Source organism: Chiloscyllium plagiosum, unplaced genomic scaffold (assembly GCF_037043375.1).
Source record: "Chiloscyllium plagiosum isolate Xiang-an unplaced genomic scaffold, Cpla_swu_hap1 HiC_scaffold_5, whole genome shotgun sequence".
In the NCBI taxonomy this organism is placed as follows: domain Eukaryota; kingdom Metazoa; phylum Chordata; class Chondrichthyes; order Orectolobiformes; family Hemiscylliidae; genus Chiloscyllium; species Chiloscyllium plagiosum.
In genome coordinates this window covers 105,641,038-105,658,777 of record NW_028270143.1, presented here as the reverse complement: position 1 = coordinate 105,658,777, position 17,740 = coordinate 105,641,038, and the positions used below count along the sequence as shown (strand labels likewise).

The 17,740-nt window shown below is 41.2% G+C and overlaps 1 protein-coding gene across 11 annotated transcripts in view; it reads right to left on the bottom strand.

Annotated features, from left to right (window-relative positions):
• Positions 1-17,740, bottom strand: part of larp4b (La ribonucleoprotein 4B) — a 153,908-nt gene that overhangs the window by 54,021 nt on the left and 82,147 nt on the right. For all 11 annotated transcript variants that reach the window (XR_015757271.1, XR_015757267.1, XR_015757266.1 and 8 more), the window contains exons 9-11: positions 17,556-17,609; positions 17,260-17,466; positions 4,681-4,790 (exon numbers count right to left, since the gene is read on the bottom strand). Coding sequence is in view for 4 of the 11 variants with exons in the window: in XM_087987543.1 (XP_087843669.1) it covers positions 4,681-4,790; positions 17,260-17,466; positions 17,556-17,609 (371 nt within the window). In the remaining 7 variants the exon portion in view is untranslated. The remainder of the gene's footprint in view (positions 1-4,680; positions 4,791-17,259; positions 17,467-17,555; positions 17,610-17,740) is intronic.

Genomic DNA, 17,740 nt, shown 5'->3' with positions numbered 1-17,740 from the left:
TTCAGAGGCATTATGTCCCTGTCGCAACGAAGGGCAAGACTAGAAAGAGCATGGAATAGATGAATAGAAATATGGAGACTCTGGTCAAGAATAAGGAGTCATATTGTTAGATGTTGACAACCGAGAAGCAAATGAACCCCCTGAGTATAGAGTGCAGAGGGGCATTCTTCAGAGGACAATCAAGACAGGAGAGATGAGAGCGCGTATTGGCAGATAAAGGTATAGATTAATCCAAAGGGATTCTACAAGTACATGCAGAGCAGCTGGAGAGAGAATAGGGCCCCTTTAAAAATCAGCAAGGTCATCTGAGAGAAATCACAAGAGAGAGATGGGAGAGATAAGAAGTGAATATTTTGTGTCCGCTTTTACTGTGAAAAAGACAGGCGAGAGAAATCTGAAATAAATATTGATTCTTTGAAAACAGCTCAGAGTCTACTGCACTAACATACCCTTCAGTCCAACCAGTCCATGCTGAATGTAATCTCATACTAAATTAATCCCACAGCCCTACAGACCTTCTTAAAATGAAGGCAAATCTCTCTCCAGGACACATTCAAAATGTATGAGAGGGTTGAGAAAGAAACTACACAGCTTATCTACAGCCACAGGCAAGGTGCCAGAGAACTGGAGGGTGGCGAATGTTGTGCATTTAAGGGCTGTAAGGAGTAGCCTCTGAACTATAGACCGGAGTTGGACAGTAGTGCAAGGAATTTGGAAAAATAGGATTTATATGCATTTGTGAAGGCTAGGACTGATTAGGGATAGTCAGCATGGCTGTGTGCTTGCTAAGTACTATTTAACTTGAGTTTTGAGGATGTAACCAAAAAAAAAGATACAAAAGCAGAACATTATGTTGTATATGTGGACTATGACAGCAAATTGATTAGTACAGTTAGATCAAGAGATTCAAGGAGAGCTTTCCAATTGGATATAAAATTGGCATGACAATACGAAACAGGGTGGTGTTGGTGTCAGGTTTTTTTGGACTGGGGACCTGTGACCAGTATTCTGCAGGGATTAGTGCCGGGTCCACAGGAAGCATAGTTACTAAGTTTGCAGGTGACACTAACATTTATGGCATATGGACAGAAGAGGTGGTTTTCCAAGATTACAAAGGGATCTTGATTTATTAAACAGTGGGCAGAGTGGACTATGGAGTTTACATTGGATAAATAATATTGCACTTCTGTAAAACAGTGGCCTTAACTTGTGCAATTAATGCTGGGGCCTTGGGTAGCATTGTACAGAGACCAAAGTTGGGTACATAATTTACATCACAAGCAGACAGGGTGATTTAAGGTGGTGCTTAGCATGCTTGTCTTCACTGCTCAGACCTCTGAATATAGGAGTTGGGACATCATGTTGAGGTTATACACAAAGTGGGTGAGCCCTCTTCTGGGAGTATTGTACACAGTTCTGGTCACCTTGCTTTAGGCTGATATTAAATTGGAGAGGGTTCAAAGATTTATCAAGAGGTTGCAATGACTGGAAAGTTTGATTTGAGGGCCTAGATAAGTGGAAAAAGTTCCAACCTTCGCACAGGTGGTTGAGAGGTGCCCTTTAGAGGTTTATGAAATCATGAGGAGCATAGACAAGGTGAATAGTGAGGGTCTTCACCTAAGGTGGGTGGAGTTCAAAACTAGGGGGCATATTTTTAAAGTGAGGGCGCAAAGATATAAAAAGGGACCGACAGAGCAACTTTTTCATACACGAGGTGGTACATGTATGGAATGAGCTGGCATAGGAAGTGGAGGAGACTGGTACAATTACAACATTTAAAAACCATCTGGATGGGTACATGAATTGAAATGGTTTGGAGCGACATGGGCCAAATGCTGGTAAATGGGATGAGATTAATTTAGGATATCTGTTCATCATGGTTAAACTGGTCCAAAAGGGTGTATTTTTGTGCTGTATGGCTGACTCTAGAATAACCCTGGGCATGGAAGGCTTGTCTTACAAGCAAAGGGTAAATAGGTTAGGACTCGAAGCACTCGAGTTTCAAAGAATAAGAGGTGACCTCATTGAGGCATACAGATTCCTAATGGTCATGACAGGGTAAGTGCTGAATGGATGTTTCCCCTCATGGATAATTTTCAGACCAGAGGGCATAGTCTGAATAAAAAAGGGCACCTATTACTTAGATGAAGAGGAATTTCTGAAGGTCACATCATTGGAACTCCTTGCTACAGAAACCGGTGGTGCACCAACCTTGGGTACATCTATACTGACAGATATTCTGGACTTTGAGGTGCCGGTGTTGAATAGGGGTGGACAAAGTTAAAAACCACAACAACAGGTTATAGTCCAATAGGTTTATTTGGAAGCACCATCTTTTGCAGCTCTGCTTCTTCCTCAGGTGGAGGTGAAGAATAAAATCTTAAGAACTTATAGCCAAATGCGTAGTGTCATAGAGATATGATACATTAAACAGGATATTCTTGATCAGGAGGCAAAATACAAGTGTTATGGAGTAAGGGCACGAAAATGGATATGGGCAACACTGGATCAGCCTTGAAAGGCTCAACTGCCTGCTCAAGTTCCTATTTCTCATGGTCTTAAAAGTTTGTTAGTGGGCTGGACAGGGTAGATCCTCAGAGGTTGTTTCTCCTGCAGGAGAGTCAACAACTGGAGGGAATAATCTCAGACTAAAACGGTCACCTATTTAGATTAGTGGTGCTGGAAAAGCACAGCAGGTCAGGCAGCAGAGGAGCAGAAAAATAGACGGTTCGGACAGAAACCCTTCATCAGAAATAGCTGCCTGACCTGTGCTTTTCCAGCACCACTAATCTAGGCTCTGGTTTCCAGCATCTGCAGTCCTTATTTTTACGTGGTCACCTATTTAGACAGATGGGTAAAGTTTCTTCTGAAATGGTAATCAATGTGCAATTCTTCACTACACATAGCTGTCAGGGCTAACAAATGGCATGTCCAACTCAGCCTGGAGTCAGCAAAAGGAATCAAAAAAAAGAGTTCATTGTGAAAAAGGCAGGAAAGTGGAGCTGAGAATTAAACCTGGCAGGACAGTGGTTAGCACTGCTGCCTCACAGCACCAGAGACCTAGGTTCAACTCCTGCCTCAGGCAACTGTGTGTGGAGTTTGCACATTCTCCCAGTGTCTGCGTGGGTTTCCTCCGGGTGCTCCGGTTTCCTCCCACAGTCCAAAAAATGTGCAGGTTAGGTGAACTGGCAGTGTTAAATTGCCCATAGTGTTAGGTGAAGGGATAAATATAGGGGAATGTCTGGGTGGGTTGCTCTTCAGGAGATTCAGTGTTCTCTTGTTGGGCCAAAGGGCCTGTTTCCACACTAAGTAATCTAATAAAATTAAAAAAAAATACCAACTTCTGCTCCTACGTTATGACCCACTACAGCCGGGGTAAAACCATACAGTTTTATTCTACAGTTTTATTAAATTGCTGCATTGTTAAACCTTCAAATTACTTGCTATACTTTAGTAAGGGTTAGTGCATCATGTACTAGGACATCCAGATCCCTGTGCCTCAGTATTACAATTTAAATGGCATGCTGTTCTCGTACTCTCCTTACCCAAGTGGACCAAGTTCATATTTTCCCCAGAGTATATATACCATCTGCTAAACTTTTACCCACGAACTCAAGCAGTCAATAATTGTGATTTAACTTTCTCTTGACAACTAATTGTCTGGATGAAGCAAAAATGCTGATGCTCAGATGAAAGGGAAGAGGTATTTAATGTAATAGAAGGCTAGCACTGAGTGTAAAGCATTTGCTGGGGATCACAATTTGCCAACTCAATCAATATCTTTACCTACCAATATTTTATTACACCAATATTCGTGATCTCCAGATATAGCCCATGAGAGACAAAAAACTTGATTTATGAAATTTACTTCAGATTGAGTAGCCAGGATTTTATTTCACAACACTATCCTAGTTTGTAACACTATGGTCACTACTTCGACTGCATGACTCACATAAAAGGAATAGTTTTTTTTTTAAAACTAAGTTTCACAGAATATTACATTCAGCTCCAGTAATTTTGAGTACAACATAGCTTTGAGAGAGTTAGGACAGATTTGAATAAAGCCACATGAAGGTATAAACTATTGACTCGAGTACTTTTGTAACAAATAGAGAGCACTTTAAATGAAACAGCCAGAACACTGAAGCATAGTTCACACTGGCTGGTTGTTCTGTGCAAAGTTGACATTCCGCCTATTTGAAATAGTATATTCTGGTTCAAAAATCTTGTATCCTATTGAAGGATGAGTGGTACTGAACTACAATGGAGATTAACTTGAATGCTTATGCGAAATACTTTGCATATACAGACATCTCAATTTTAACATCAGTAAAATGTTCAGATGTATATGCAGTGCAGGAGAAACTCATTTGCAAAAACGCTACTGTTTCACATTAAGTTTGATAATATCTCAAAAAAAAGCACAATTAAAACTTTTCATAAGCTGGTATTTTCAACAATACAGATCCAAATTAATGCTTTGTTGCACTGATTGAGCCATTCTTGGGCAAGTTGCCTTCCTCCAACAATGGAAGGCAGTCAGAAACAGTGAAACTGGAGCATTATGTGCAATAGAAGCAAGTGTGTAAATGCAACAGGACTTCAGCCATCTTTGTTTAGCCATACATACCAGAAAAGGTTTGCACTAATTTTTAAATTAAACTTGCAAATAAATCTAACCTGTTCCTAGGATTATATTGTCTGAGTGAGGTCAAAGGGGCTGTAGCTGATTTGAAGTTTGGAGCTGCAGTAAATCCATTTATGAAACCAGCATTAGGGAATGGAGATACCTGTAAGAGAAATTCAACATTTGCTTTGAGAAAGAAAGCATTCTGATATACAAAATGACAGTCTAATTGTAGGAAAAAATTAAGAATTCAGGAGTGCTGTGCTATTCTATTTGGAACAGGTTTGATGACGACAAATTACTGTACATATTTTACCATTTTAATAACACCAAGAGTGGAATCCTAATCAAACTAATAATTTAGGTCAAGTTACATCAATCTTGAAATAAAGATGGCACTATTCCTGGGTGTTCAAAAGACATTGATCAATCAATATCCAGTCAGAAAAAGGTCATTGCATTCAAATTAACTGCAGGACTAGAAAACAGGGAACAAAGTCCACAAGATCAGAAATTCTAATTCTGAGGATAGAAAGGGATACTATAAACTAAAGTCTAGTAAAAAGAGGTGACTGGCAATTCATGTCCATGGTTCCACGGGGCAAGTGTTGGGACCCTTGCTGTTTGTGGCTTGCATAAATGATTTAAACTTTAATGTAAGAGAGTTGATTACAGTTTGCAGGTGCCAGAAACTTGGAGTGGTAAAGAGGAGGATTATCTTCAGCTAATCAGTAGTAAATGGAAATCGAGTTGAGTAAATGAGGGGATGCCATGCGCAGACAAAACAAGGAGAGAGAAAAAAAAACAGTCGGACCCTAGGTGGTACAAAGAGTCAGAGGCGTCAGGACAGGTGGATAAAGTGGATAAAGTCATTATGACACATGAGCCTTTACTGCACTTAAAACATGACTCTCCAGGCAGAATTTAAGTACATCCAAGTGGATATCTTGAAACAGTATGGGATACTTCAACTACAGGTTGGACCATACTGGACCTTGTATTGGCTAATGAGCCTGGCCAGATGACTGCTATTTCAGTGGGAGTGCACTGTGGAAATGGTGATCACAAATCCTGAGATTTCAAAAATTATTAATAAGGGCACGTTAGGACCTTGCAGAAAAGGTACTAAGCTGGGGGAGGACAAATTACATCAGTATTAGGTAGGAGCAAGGGAAGGTTAAATGGGAGGACCTGCTGACTTGCCCAACATCTGACATGGATTTGTTTACAAAGATCTACTGATCAGAGTTTGGGACTGGCATGTTCCAGTGAGGAAGGACAAGGATGGCAATTTACAGGACCCTTGGATAATAAGTGAGGTACTGCATTTTGTCAAAAAAAGCAGCAGCATATGTAAGCTGTAGGAAGCTAAAAATCAGAGGTTCATGAGGAATATGAAGCAGCAGGAAAAAATTCAAGCAGGGAATTAGGAGAACAAGAGGGACCATGAAATAGCCTTGACAACGAGGATTGAGGGGATAACTAGGAGGGAAGGTCGGACCACTCCAGGATCACAACAGGAAACTTGTGCTTGGAGGCAGAGGATGTGGGCAAGATCCTAGATGGGTACTTGGCATCACTACTCACCCAGGTTTATAGAGGATGGTGAGATTAGTGTGGAGCATATTAATATGCAAAGGCATTTTGGCGATCAAGAAAGGAGTGGTACTGGGTCTCTTGAAGAGCATTAAAAGATGGATAAGACCACAGGTTGAGGGGGGCAAAAGTGGACATTGCTGTGGCCTTGACCAAGCTCTTCATATCCTTGCAATCCACTGGAGAGGACCACAAGGTTGTTGTTCCTCACCTGAAATGGGGATAATCCAGGAAACTAAAGGTGAGTCAGTCTCTCATTGGTTAGGAAGCTCAGAATTCTTAGGGATAGGATTTAGATGCATTTGGCGTAATTAGGGACACAATCAGCATGGCCCTTTGCGCAGGTCACGTTTTACTAACTTGATGGAATTTCAAAATGAGAAAGGTGATTGAGGGTAGAGAAGTGATGTTGTCTATCGGAATTTTAATAAGGCTTTAGACAAGGTCCTTCTTGGTAGGCTCATTCAGAACATTAAGATGTATGGGATCCAGTGACTTCACTGCTTGGATTCAGAATTGACTTGCGCCAAAGGAGGAAGTGGGGGTGGTGGTAAGTGTTTTTCTGGCTGGAGGTCTCTGACTAGTGGTGTTCTTCAGGGATTTGTACTGGAACCTCTGATAATATAGCAGTGACTTGATGAAAGCTTGACAGGTGGGTTAGTAAGTTTGCAAACAGGTTGGTGAAGTTGTGAATAGTGTAGAAGGATGTCAAAAGGATACAATGGGATGTAGAACAATTTGAGGTGCTGCACTTCAGGATATTAAATGTTAAGGAAAAGTAAATAGTTAATGGTGGGACCCTGAACAGCACTGAACCCAAAGGTCCTCTGTACAAGCTGCTTAGCTCCCTGAAAGTTGCCATGCAAGTAGATAGGGTGGTAAAAGGTGGTATAGGGCATGCTTGCCTTTATTGGTCAGGGAATTGACTACAAGAGTCCAGATGTCATGATGCAGCTTTATAAGACTTTGGTTCAGCCACACAATAGTGGTGTCCAATCCTGGTCGCCACAATACAAAAGGAGGATGTGGAGGATTTGGAGTGCAGAGGTTTACCAGGATGCTGCCTTGATTAGAGGGTAGAAAAACTCAGATTGTTTTCTGTGTTGTAGCCCAGGCTGAGGGGAGACTTGACAGAAGTCTATAACATTGAGATGCATAGATAGGGTTGATTGTCAGAATTTTTCCCAGAGTGAAAATGTCCATACTAGGGGGCATGCATTTAAAGAGGGGAAAAGTTCAAAGGTCATGTAAAAGTGAATTCCGAAAAAAAAAATAAAAAGGAGTTTGGAACACACTGCCAAGTTGGTGGTGGAGGCAGAGGCAGACAGAACGGTGGTTCAGGGCTTTCTAGATAAGCACGGGAAAAAGGAATGGAGGTATATTGCCCAAGGGCAGGCAGAAGGGATTAGCTTAAATTTGGCATCATGTTTGGTACAGTGTACTGGGCTGAAAGACCTATTCTTTTGCTGAGCTGTTGTATATTCTATTAAACAAGGCAGAGTGTTGAAGGACAGGGAGGCTATGCTTAAATTGTATAAAGTTTTGGTTATGCTGCAGCTGGAGTATTGTGTGCAGTTCTAGAATCGACATAAGAGGAATGTGATGGCATTACTCAAGATTGAAGCTTGATTTAGTTAATTTCAGGATTTGATCTCTGCCAGGGAAATTCACTGATTTTGAGAATTAAAAAGAGACCATGTTTACTTGGATGCAACTGGTAGTAAAACTAGGTTTTAAGCCACATTAAGCAAATGCTAGGGATGATCAACACACGTCAGGTGAATAAGACTTGTACCTAGGTACTTTGTACTTAAGATGACACTGTGGGGTGATATTGTAAATGTTTCACTGTACTCCTGTACTTGAGTATATGTGACAATAAATCAAATTCTAATTCCAATCTGGTACATTGCACCATTGAACAAGTAGTTTCCATCGTGTATAACACATGGTTTTGAGACAGAGGGAAATGATGCATTTCTGGACAGCAAGTGGACTCAATCCCAAAAGTTTTGTTCACTCGTCAGATAGTGTTATACAGCACAAAGATTCCCACAGTCCAACTTGTCCATACTGAAAACTAAACTAGCCCCCTTTGCCTGCATTTCCCATATCCCTCTAAACCTTTCCAATTCATGCACCTGTCCAAATGCCTTCTAAAATGTTGTAACTGTACCTGCAGCTACAACTTCAGAGTTGATTCCACACATTAACCACAAAAAAATGTTGCCCCTTGCTTGTAAAATCATGCCCTGCAAAAGGAATAGTAGGAAGTCTATAATGGCGTTCAAGAACAGCTGGGGAGAGCACAGATCCAACATGTACCCTTTAGTGGGAAATAAGAGTACTAAGCTCAAAGAACCCTTGGTTGAGAGCTTTTAGCAACTCCAAGGGAGCAATTCAGCCATGGCCACAGAGGAACACAGGAAGTACAGGAAGGACCTTAAAGCAATTAGAGAAAAAAAAAATTGAAAAAGAGACTTGCTATTGGGATTGTGCCCAATCTTAAGATCCTTTTTAATGTATTAAAAAAAAATGTTAACCAGGGAAAGAAGAGTCGGGCCCATTAAGGACCAGGAGGCTAACCTGCATTTATAGCCACAGGATTTGCAAAGGTTTTGGATGATTACTTCAGTCTTCACTTTGGTAAAGGAGAATGTAGGTACAGAATTCAGGATAAAAAAGGGACTGAGGAACTTTCAGTTTGATGTATAAAGTGGTGAGGTTAAAAACAGAGCTTAAAACAGACAAATCCCCTGGCCTGGACAAACTGCAACCCAAACTGATGTGAGGCAAGGGAAGAAATTGCAGGGGCTATGACAAATTTTTAATTCCTTTCTGGCCACAGGGGAAGCGACAGACTGGAGGACAACTAATCTGGTTCCCCTTGTTACAGGAGGGGTGGGAGAGATGAACTATAAATTTACAGGCCAGTAGGTCTCAGTGACAGGACAACTACCAGAAAATTCTATAGCAGCGGATTAATACCCACTTGGAAAGGCATGAGTTAATTAGGGATCATCAGCATGGCTTTGATAGATTTTTTTGAAAATGTGATCAGGTGTGTGGATGAAGTTCAATTTATGTAATTTATATGGATTTTAGCAAAGCTTTTGACAAGGACCCACATGGTTGAAGAGGTTTAGCACATGAATGGAGGGAAACCTGGCAAGATGGATCAAAAACCGGCTTAGTAGCAGGACCCAAACAGTAGCACAAGGGGGCTGTTTGAATGACTGGCGGCCAGTTTCCAGCAATGTACCACAAGGATCAGTACTGGGACCCTTAAGTTACAAAAAGGGAAGTGAAAAATGTTTCTGGACAGGGGGTTAGAAGAGAGAAACGCTATACAAATTTGCAGACATTACCAGGATTGGCAGAGCGCTTAAATAGTGAAGATGTTTTTTACATTACAGGAAAATAAATAGGTTGGTCAACTGGAGAGACCAACGGCAGATGGTCTTTAACCCTGACAAGGAGTATTTAGTGAATGTTAGGACACTGTGGAACAGAGGGATCTTGAGGTAATTATTCACAGATCCCTGAAGTCAGCAGAGCATGTTGTATGGAGTACAAGAGCAAGGAGACAACACTGAAATTGTACATAGTGTTGGTCAGACCACAACTGGAATACTGCGTGCCATTCTGGTCAGCTCACTACAGTTGGAGAGTCAGCACTACAGGTGTGCACAGGCGATTCACCAAGATATTACCTGGAATGGAGAAATTAAGCTATTAAAAAGGAGACATTTAATAGGCTTGGATTGTTTTCTTTAGAAAAAAAGAGAAGTCTATGGGGAGAAAACATGATTGAGTACAGAGTGAATACAGAGCAGTTGTTCCCCTTAGTTGAGGGGCCAATCATGAGAAGCCAGGGGCAGGAAATTCAGGAAAGAATTTGGGTTAAAAAAAACTGACTCAGCAGGTGGTGGAAATCAGGAATGCATGGCCTGGGAAGATAATGGAAGCTGGAAGCCTTGCCTTTAAAAACCTGGATGAGTACTTCAAGTATCATAGCGTTCAAGAATATGGAACAAGTGCAGGAAAGTGGGATTTGTGCACTTAGTGGTAGTTAGGTCAGTGCAAACTCAATGGGCTGAAGGGCCTCTTCTGTAGTGTTCATAAATGAATCTCACCTTAAATATGCCCTCTAGTTTCAAACTCCACTACTCGAGGGAAATGACTTTCACTATTGATTTTATATATGCTCCTCCTGATTTTATGAACTTTTAAAGTCAGATCCCTTGTGGATGCAGCAGGATTCTCCAATTTCTTGGCACTTGTTCAAGCAGCATGATTTGACAGACTGAATTACCAAACATGCTTCCACTGTAGTTTACATATTTTCAGCTATGGAGAAGATAAAAGTGCTATGAACCCAGTTGATATTACCAGAGAAATCAGATTACAGATTGGATATCTGGTTTGATAGTTCACCTTGTTTCCATTTTAGTGAACTGGTCTCCCACTCACATTAATAAATCTGTTTTTTGTAAAAAAATAAAGACAAACAAGTATAATATCCCATTAACCCCAAAACACTGCTTGGGATGTTCCAAACAAAACCAGCTTTTACTGTACTCAAATACTTAATAACCAATAGGCTCAGAATGGAAACACTGCACATTTGTTCCTGGAGATAGCACACACCCCACCCTAAACATACTTCAATAAACCTCTTCAGAATTTTACCCCAATAGTTCTGGCATTAGTGATCCCTTATTCAGGCCCATCCTAGTTTTCCTATTGTCTCCTCTCTCCAGGAGAGAAAATAGCCTAAGCAATTCTAACAGACAATAAAGCAAATGTTTCACCCTAATAAGAGATGGTAAGGCAAATAAAAATCCAATAGTGCTGCATAAGTAGTAAACTAAAACAGGTTTTAACAACAATGGCTACAGAAATACTTCAGAAAATCCAAAAAAGTAATATAAAAGAACAAAATTAGTCTCAATGCAGAAAAGGTTGTTCAAGGAAAAAGCAACAGTTCTAAGGCTGACAAGCATGACCTTTCAGAAAGATTAAGAATTCCATTTGAGTATGCCTAACTGCAAATGCATTGAACTAAATCTGGACCTTCAATTTAAGCACACAAATGGCAAGACAATTTAACAGCACGTCAACATTTTGCCCACAAGTCTATAAATAAACACTGACTCACGCAACAAACATAAAAAGAACTACAAATGCTGTAAATTAGCAAAAACAGAAATTGATGGAAGCGCTCAGATGCTGCCAGACTGGAAGAGACAAGTGTGAAGTAGTTCACTTTGGCACAGAATAGAGAACGCCTGCAGAATTCCATAATGGGGATTTAGAAGTTCAGTGCAATAGTCATGAAAAGCTGTATGCAGGCACGTTACATTTTAGGTAGCTAATTACTCATTACTAGAGAAACCCAACATTAAAAGTAAGGTTGCCATGCTTCAGTTGTGAACGTAGAGGTCACATCGAAAATTTTGGTGCAGTTTTGGTCTCAAGAATCTAAGCAGATGCATTGGAGACAGCACACTCCAATATCCAGAAGGGAGCAGACTGCCTGAAGAGGTTGGACTCTGCTGGTGGATGTAGTTGTTGGCCAGCTCGCTGAGCTGGTTGGTCTTTCTGCGAGGATTTCTTCTCACTGGGTAACATCTTCAGTGCTGTGTAATCTCAGGATGAAGCACTGTTGTTACCTGCCCAGAATTTATACAGTTCTGTCAGTTAAGGCAGGCGGTTCTATTTCTGGTTTTGCACTGCGATGGTCTGTTGATGGAGTCTATTTCAATATTTGCAGACCCAATGTTTGAATATCAGGCCTCCAGGAATGCCAGAGTTTGTCTTAGTTTTCAACGTCCCAGTATCATAATGTTGTCCCAGTTGAATTGGTGTCCTTCACCATCGTGTGCATTGATGAGGGAGGACTAATGCACGAAGCATTAGAAATAAAATGGATGAGCTTGAGGCTCTTTTGGAAATTGGCAGATACGATATTGTGGGGATAACTGAGACGTGGCTACAAGTGGACAGGGCCTGGGAAATGAATATTCAAGGCTACACGTGTTTTCGTAAGGACAGACTGACGGGCAGAGGGGGTTGGGTGGCCATATTGGTAAGGGATGATATTCAGTCCCTTGCACAGGGGTGGGGGTGGGGGGAGGGAGAAGAGACTGAGAATCAGGGGATGTCGAGTCAGTGTGGATAGAGCTGAGAAATTCTAAGGGTAAAAAGGACCCTCTTGGGAGTTACCTACAGACCCCAAAAAGTAGTCTGGATGTCGGATGCAAGTTAAATCAGGAGCTGAAATTGGCCTATCGCAAAGATGTTACTACAGTTGTTATGGGGGGGGGGGGGGGGGGGGAATTTCAAAATGCAGGTAGTCTGGGAGAATCAGGATGGTATTGGACCTCAAGAAAGAGACTTTGTGGTGTGCCTCAGATGGATTCTTAGAACAGCTGGTGCTGGAGCCTACCAGGGAGAAGGCAATTCTGGAATCTGGTATTGTGCAACGAACCAGAATTGATCAGGCACCTCAAAGTGAAGGAGCCATTGGGAAGTAGTGACCATAATACAATAAGCTTCAATCTGCAATTTGAGAGGGAGAGGGTACAATCGGAAGTGACAATATTTCTGTTGAATAAAGGGAACTATGGAGCTATGAGGGAGGAGCTGGCCAAAGTTCAATGGTGCAATACCTTAGCAGGGATTCTGGAATTTTTTGAGGATGCAACTCTGAAGATGGACGAGGGAAATCCAGTAGATGTAGTGTACCTGGACTTTCAGAAAGCTTTTGATAAAGTCACACATAGGTTAGTTAGCAAATTTAGGGTGCATGGTATTGGGGGCTAAGTACCAACTTGGATTGAAAGTTGGTTGGCTGATAGGAAACAAAGTAGTGATAAACAGCTCCATTTTAGAATGGCAGACAGTGACCAGTGGGGTACCGCAGGGATCAGTGCTGGGACCGCAGCTTTTTACAATATATATTAATGATATTAGTAATAACATTAGCAAATTTGCTGATGATACTAAGCTGGATGGCAGGGTGAAATGAGAGGAGGATGTTTAGGAGATTACAGGGTGACCTGGACAGGTTAGGTGAGTGGTCAGATGCATGGCAGGTGCAGTTTAATGTGGATAAATGTATGGTTATCCACTTTGGTGGCAAGAACAGGAAGGCAGATTACTACCTAAATGGAATAATTTAGGTAAAGGGGCAGTACAGAGAGATCTGGGTGTTCTTGTACACCAGTCAATGAAGGTAAGCATGCAGGTACAGCAGGTAGTAAAGAAGGCTAATAGCATGCTGGCCTTCATAACAAAAGGGATTGAGTTTAGAAGCAAAGAGGTTCTTCTGCAGCTGTACAGGGCCCTGGTGAGATCACACCTGGAGTATTGTGTGCAGTTCTGATCTCCAAATTTGAGGAAAGACATTCTGGCTATTGAGGGAGTGCAGCGTAGGTTCATGAGGTCAACTCCTGGAATGGTGGGATTACCTTACGCTGAAAGACTGGAGCGACTGGGCTTGTATACCCTTGAGTTTAGAAGACTGAGGGGATCTGATTGAGACATAAGCTTATTAAAGAATTGGACACTCTGGAGGCAGGAAATAGGTTTCCGCTGATGGGTGAGTGCCGAACCAGAGGACACAGCTTAAAAATAAGGGGGAGACCATTTAGGACAGAGATGAGGAGAAACTTCTTCACCCAGAGAATGGTGGCTGTGTGGAATGCTCTGCCCCAGAGGGCAGTGGAGGCCCAATCTCTGGATTCATTTAAGAAAGAGTTGGATAGAGGTCTCAAGGATAGTGGAATCAAGGGTTATGGAGATAAGGCAGGAACAGGATACTGATTAAGGATGATCAGCCATGATCATATTGAATGGTGGTGCAGGCTCAAAAAGGGCAGAATGGCCTACTCCTGCACCTCTTGTCTATTGTGACTGGTTGTATTTTTTTGTTTTGTTGCAAGCTGATGCCCTTGTATTGTTGTGACTAGTTTCCTACCCGTTTGTCATATGCACTATTTCCTGCAGTTGCTGCATGGTATTTTGTACATCACATTAATCCTTCATACTGTAGAGACTGGGTCTTTTGGATAGTAGCTGGCCAAGTGCAGTTGTTGGTTTGTGCTGTCTTTATTTCCAAAGGGCACAGGAGTCTTGTAGTCAATTCGGAGAAGTTTCTAATATAGGCTGAGGTGGTCAGAAGGTTTGGGGGAGGGGGCCACAGTGCCTTCTCAGCATTGTTTGTACACCAAACATCTGATGAAGCTGTAAATGGTACACATTATTAGCAAAGACTTTGTATAGGTGTTCCTCTTGTGGAGCTCTGGGGTGTTGCAGTGTTTTATAGCTTGCTTAAAAACAAACAGTCTTGACATAGCTCTCTTTGTGGATGTTGGAGTGGCTACTATTATGATTGACAATCTGGTCTGTATAGCGCCTCTACACTCTGGTAAAGAATTCACTTATTCGTTCTTTCTACCAATACACCTAAAAATGCGAGCTGCTGGTCTCTTTGGTGAACTTGATCCTAGTTAATATGCTATTAAAAGGTGGTGTTGTTTTTCTAAACTGGCTAGTTTAACTATAACAAAGGTATTGTCAACACACCTGATCCATAGTTTGGGCTGGATCTGGTGGAGGGCTACGCTTTCTAGTCTTTGCATTACTACTTTGGCAGTGAGCCCATGAACATCCCATTAAATTTGCTTGTACACTAAAGACTGTGCGGACAGACCAGTTTCTCAACTACATCAGGAGCCACCCAATATCCACAAACAGCTGTGTCAAGATACTATTTAAACAAGCTATACCACAACATCCCAGAATTCAAAAATTCGAGGTACACCTATACAAAATCTTTGCCCATAATGGATTCCAAGTGGTCAGATTCACGACAGCCCATAAACCGACAGCCAAGCTCAGACAACACATCAGAACACAAAACTCTGTACCCATCAGGTGCAACACAATGTAATTTACCAAATTCTGTGCGAAGACCACAGAAAATATTAAGACAAAACAGGCCGACAACTAGTTATCCGCATCCACCAATGCCAAGTAGCCACTAAACACCACATACACAGGTGACAAGGACCACAAATCTGAGTGGGACAACACAATCATAGGACAAGCCAAACAAAGGACAGAATTGCGAAGCTTGGCAAGCATCCATCGACTCAGATAAAAAAACAGACCCAGACCCAATATGCCGGCCACTATAACGAACAACCAGAACTAGCAACCCGAAGCAGCAGGAACTGAACCAAATAAATTCCGGAACACTAGTACAGCAGTGCTCCACAGAAGGTTTCAAAGCACTGAAGATGTCATCTCGACAGGGGGCAAAACTTCTGCAAATCAACTTCCCAACTTGTCAAAATCACCCACAGCAATTGGGACCTGAGCTACAAAGCTCTATGCAAACCTTGAACTGAACATATCACCTAGTCAGGAGATGAAACATTTACAGAAATATCAACCAACTCTGTTAGCTGACCAACTTCAGGCAGGGCTCTTCACTGAATTCAGAAGTGAGAGTTAGCTTAACTGAAGGTAAAGATCCAGGATGGTCTAGACAAAGTGAACATGGAAGAGGAGAGGTTTCCTCTCAGATCAATCAAAGACAGTTCTTGAAGTTAGAGGTCACCCTTTTCAGGATGGAAAAGTAAAATTCGCCTGGGATTGCGCAACTACAGAATACTCCATCTCAGGCATCTATGGGAGGCACACAGTTATATATTGAAGGGGTGGACAGATTGTTAGGCAGAGATAAGGGTTATCAGGTATAAATGTGAATATGGAACTATTCACGTCAAATAGATCAACCATGATCTTACTGAATGGCCCCTTGAATCTGCTTTGCCAAATGGCCTAAGTCTACTACATTTCAGATGTTCCTTCGTTTGTGTACTCCCTACAAAGCCAACGACATCATGGGTTTTAAGCAACTTAAGTCTCTCAATCTCAACAGAAATAAAAACTTCCTTGAATCTAAGAGCCTCTAACCCATGCTATGTTTATTGTTTGGAGATAGGTGAGAACAGCAGATGCTGGACAAGTCGATAAAGTGTGGCACTGGAAAAAGCACAAGTCAAACAGCATGAGGAGTAAGGAGAATCAGTGTGTTAGACATAATCCTTCATCAGGACTCGAGTTCCATTACTTGATGAACTTGAAACTGTTCTATATTTAAGAAACTGAGTTTTGATTTCCAATGCAACATATATCTTGGTGTAACGTTGATAGTTCTTGATAGACAATCTTCAACTAACACTGATAGTACAAGTTCTTTTCTCAAACACAATCTGGTAGCTGTCAATACAAGCTGAAATTTCCAGATCACTACTGGTGAGCCAATTAACTGCATTAATAAATTGAACAGGACCAAGATTCCCAAATATGGAAAGCAGCAAAACAGTTACTTGGGTTAGACTCCCATTCCTGGCAATGAAAACTGCCCGAGCTTAGCCTAAATATGTGGCAACGAGAATACTGGTGTTTGGTTTTGAGATGAACGTTTCATCAGTTTCCCTCCCAAAGGACTCCATGTCAAACAAACAAATGGAAAGACTCAGTATGTGCTTCTGCCCCTCCTTTAGAATGAGTCATCCATATACTTGCCTGTGCCTGATTCAGAGCTGAATTAATAAACTTTTGGATGATGGCCACCTAGAAACAAAATGTCTGCCTGTGTCTTCAGCTAGCAAATAGCAGCATAAGAACGCGAAGCCAAGGAGTAAACAACTTTTTTCAAAAACAACTCATACAGAAAAAGCAACACAAGCAGCTTTATGGATAATTGGTTCCAAACTCACCTTTCAAAATTTTTTTTTTTAAAAAAAAGACAGGTAGTGTACAAGTCTAAGTAGTTCTCTCCATTGCTTTTCTTAAAAATTTGAACAAATAGTTTCTAAATGCAGAAAGTGGACCATTTTTAAAATAATTATTCATTGTAGTTTCTGAAACTTGAAGTAGAATAGATTATTGAAATCAGACAAGTTAATAACACCATCATACTATTACCACAAAAGGTGGATTGTGTATTGACTTACCAAAGTAGGATCCAGATAGCTGTGCGTTGTTGACCAGGACTGAGGAGTAAGAAGGCTATAAAGTGGAAATTGCTGTTGGGGACTGTATATTGGAGGCACATAAAATGATGTGTACCTCTGCTGAGTGTATAGGTTCATGTCAAGAGGTCTGTAACCATTCTTTGGTAGAAAAGTGTTGATAGCCATTGGCTTTGCTTTAATCCTTGCCTGCAATAAAAAAAAACACCAACTTAATACTTACCCCACGAAAGAACAGAATTACGAAAGAATCAGCATTAACTTTACTCAATTCTTACCTTTATAGGCTTACCCTGGAAGGTTTTAACTTCTTCCCGAAGATATCTGTAAGCCTGACCAAAATAAATGTTAAGTTAGATGGTAGTAAAGTAGCCATTCCCATTGTAACACTAAATCTGGCACATTGTTTTTCAGGATAAGATGACACAAGTGTATGTATATCTATAGGCTAAAAAGGTCAGCA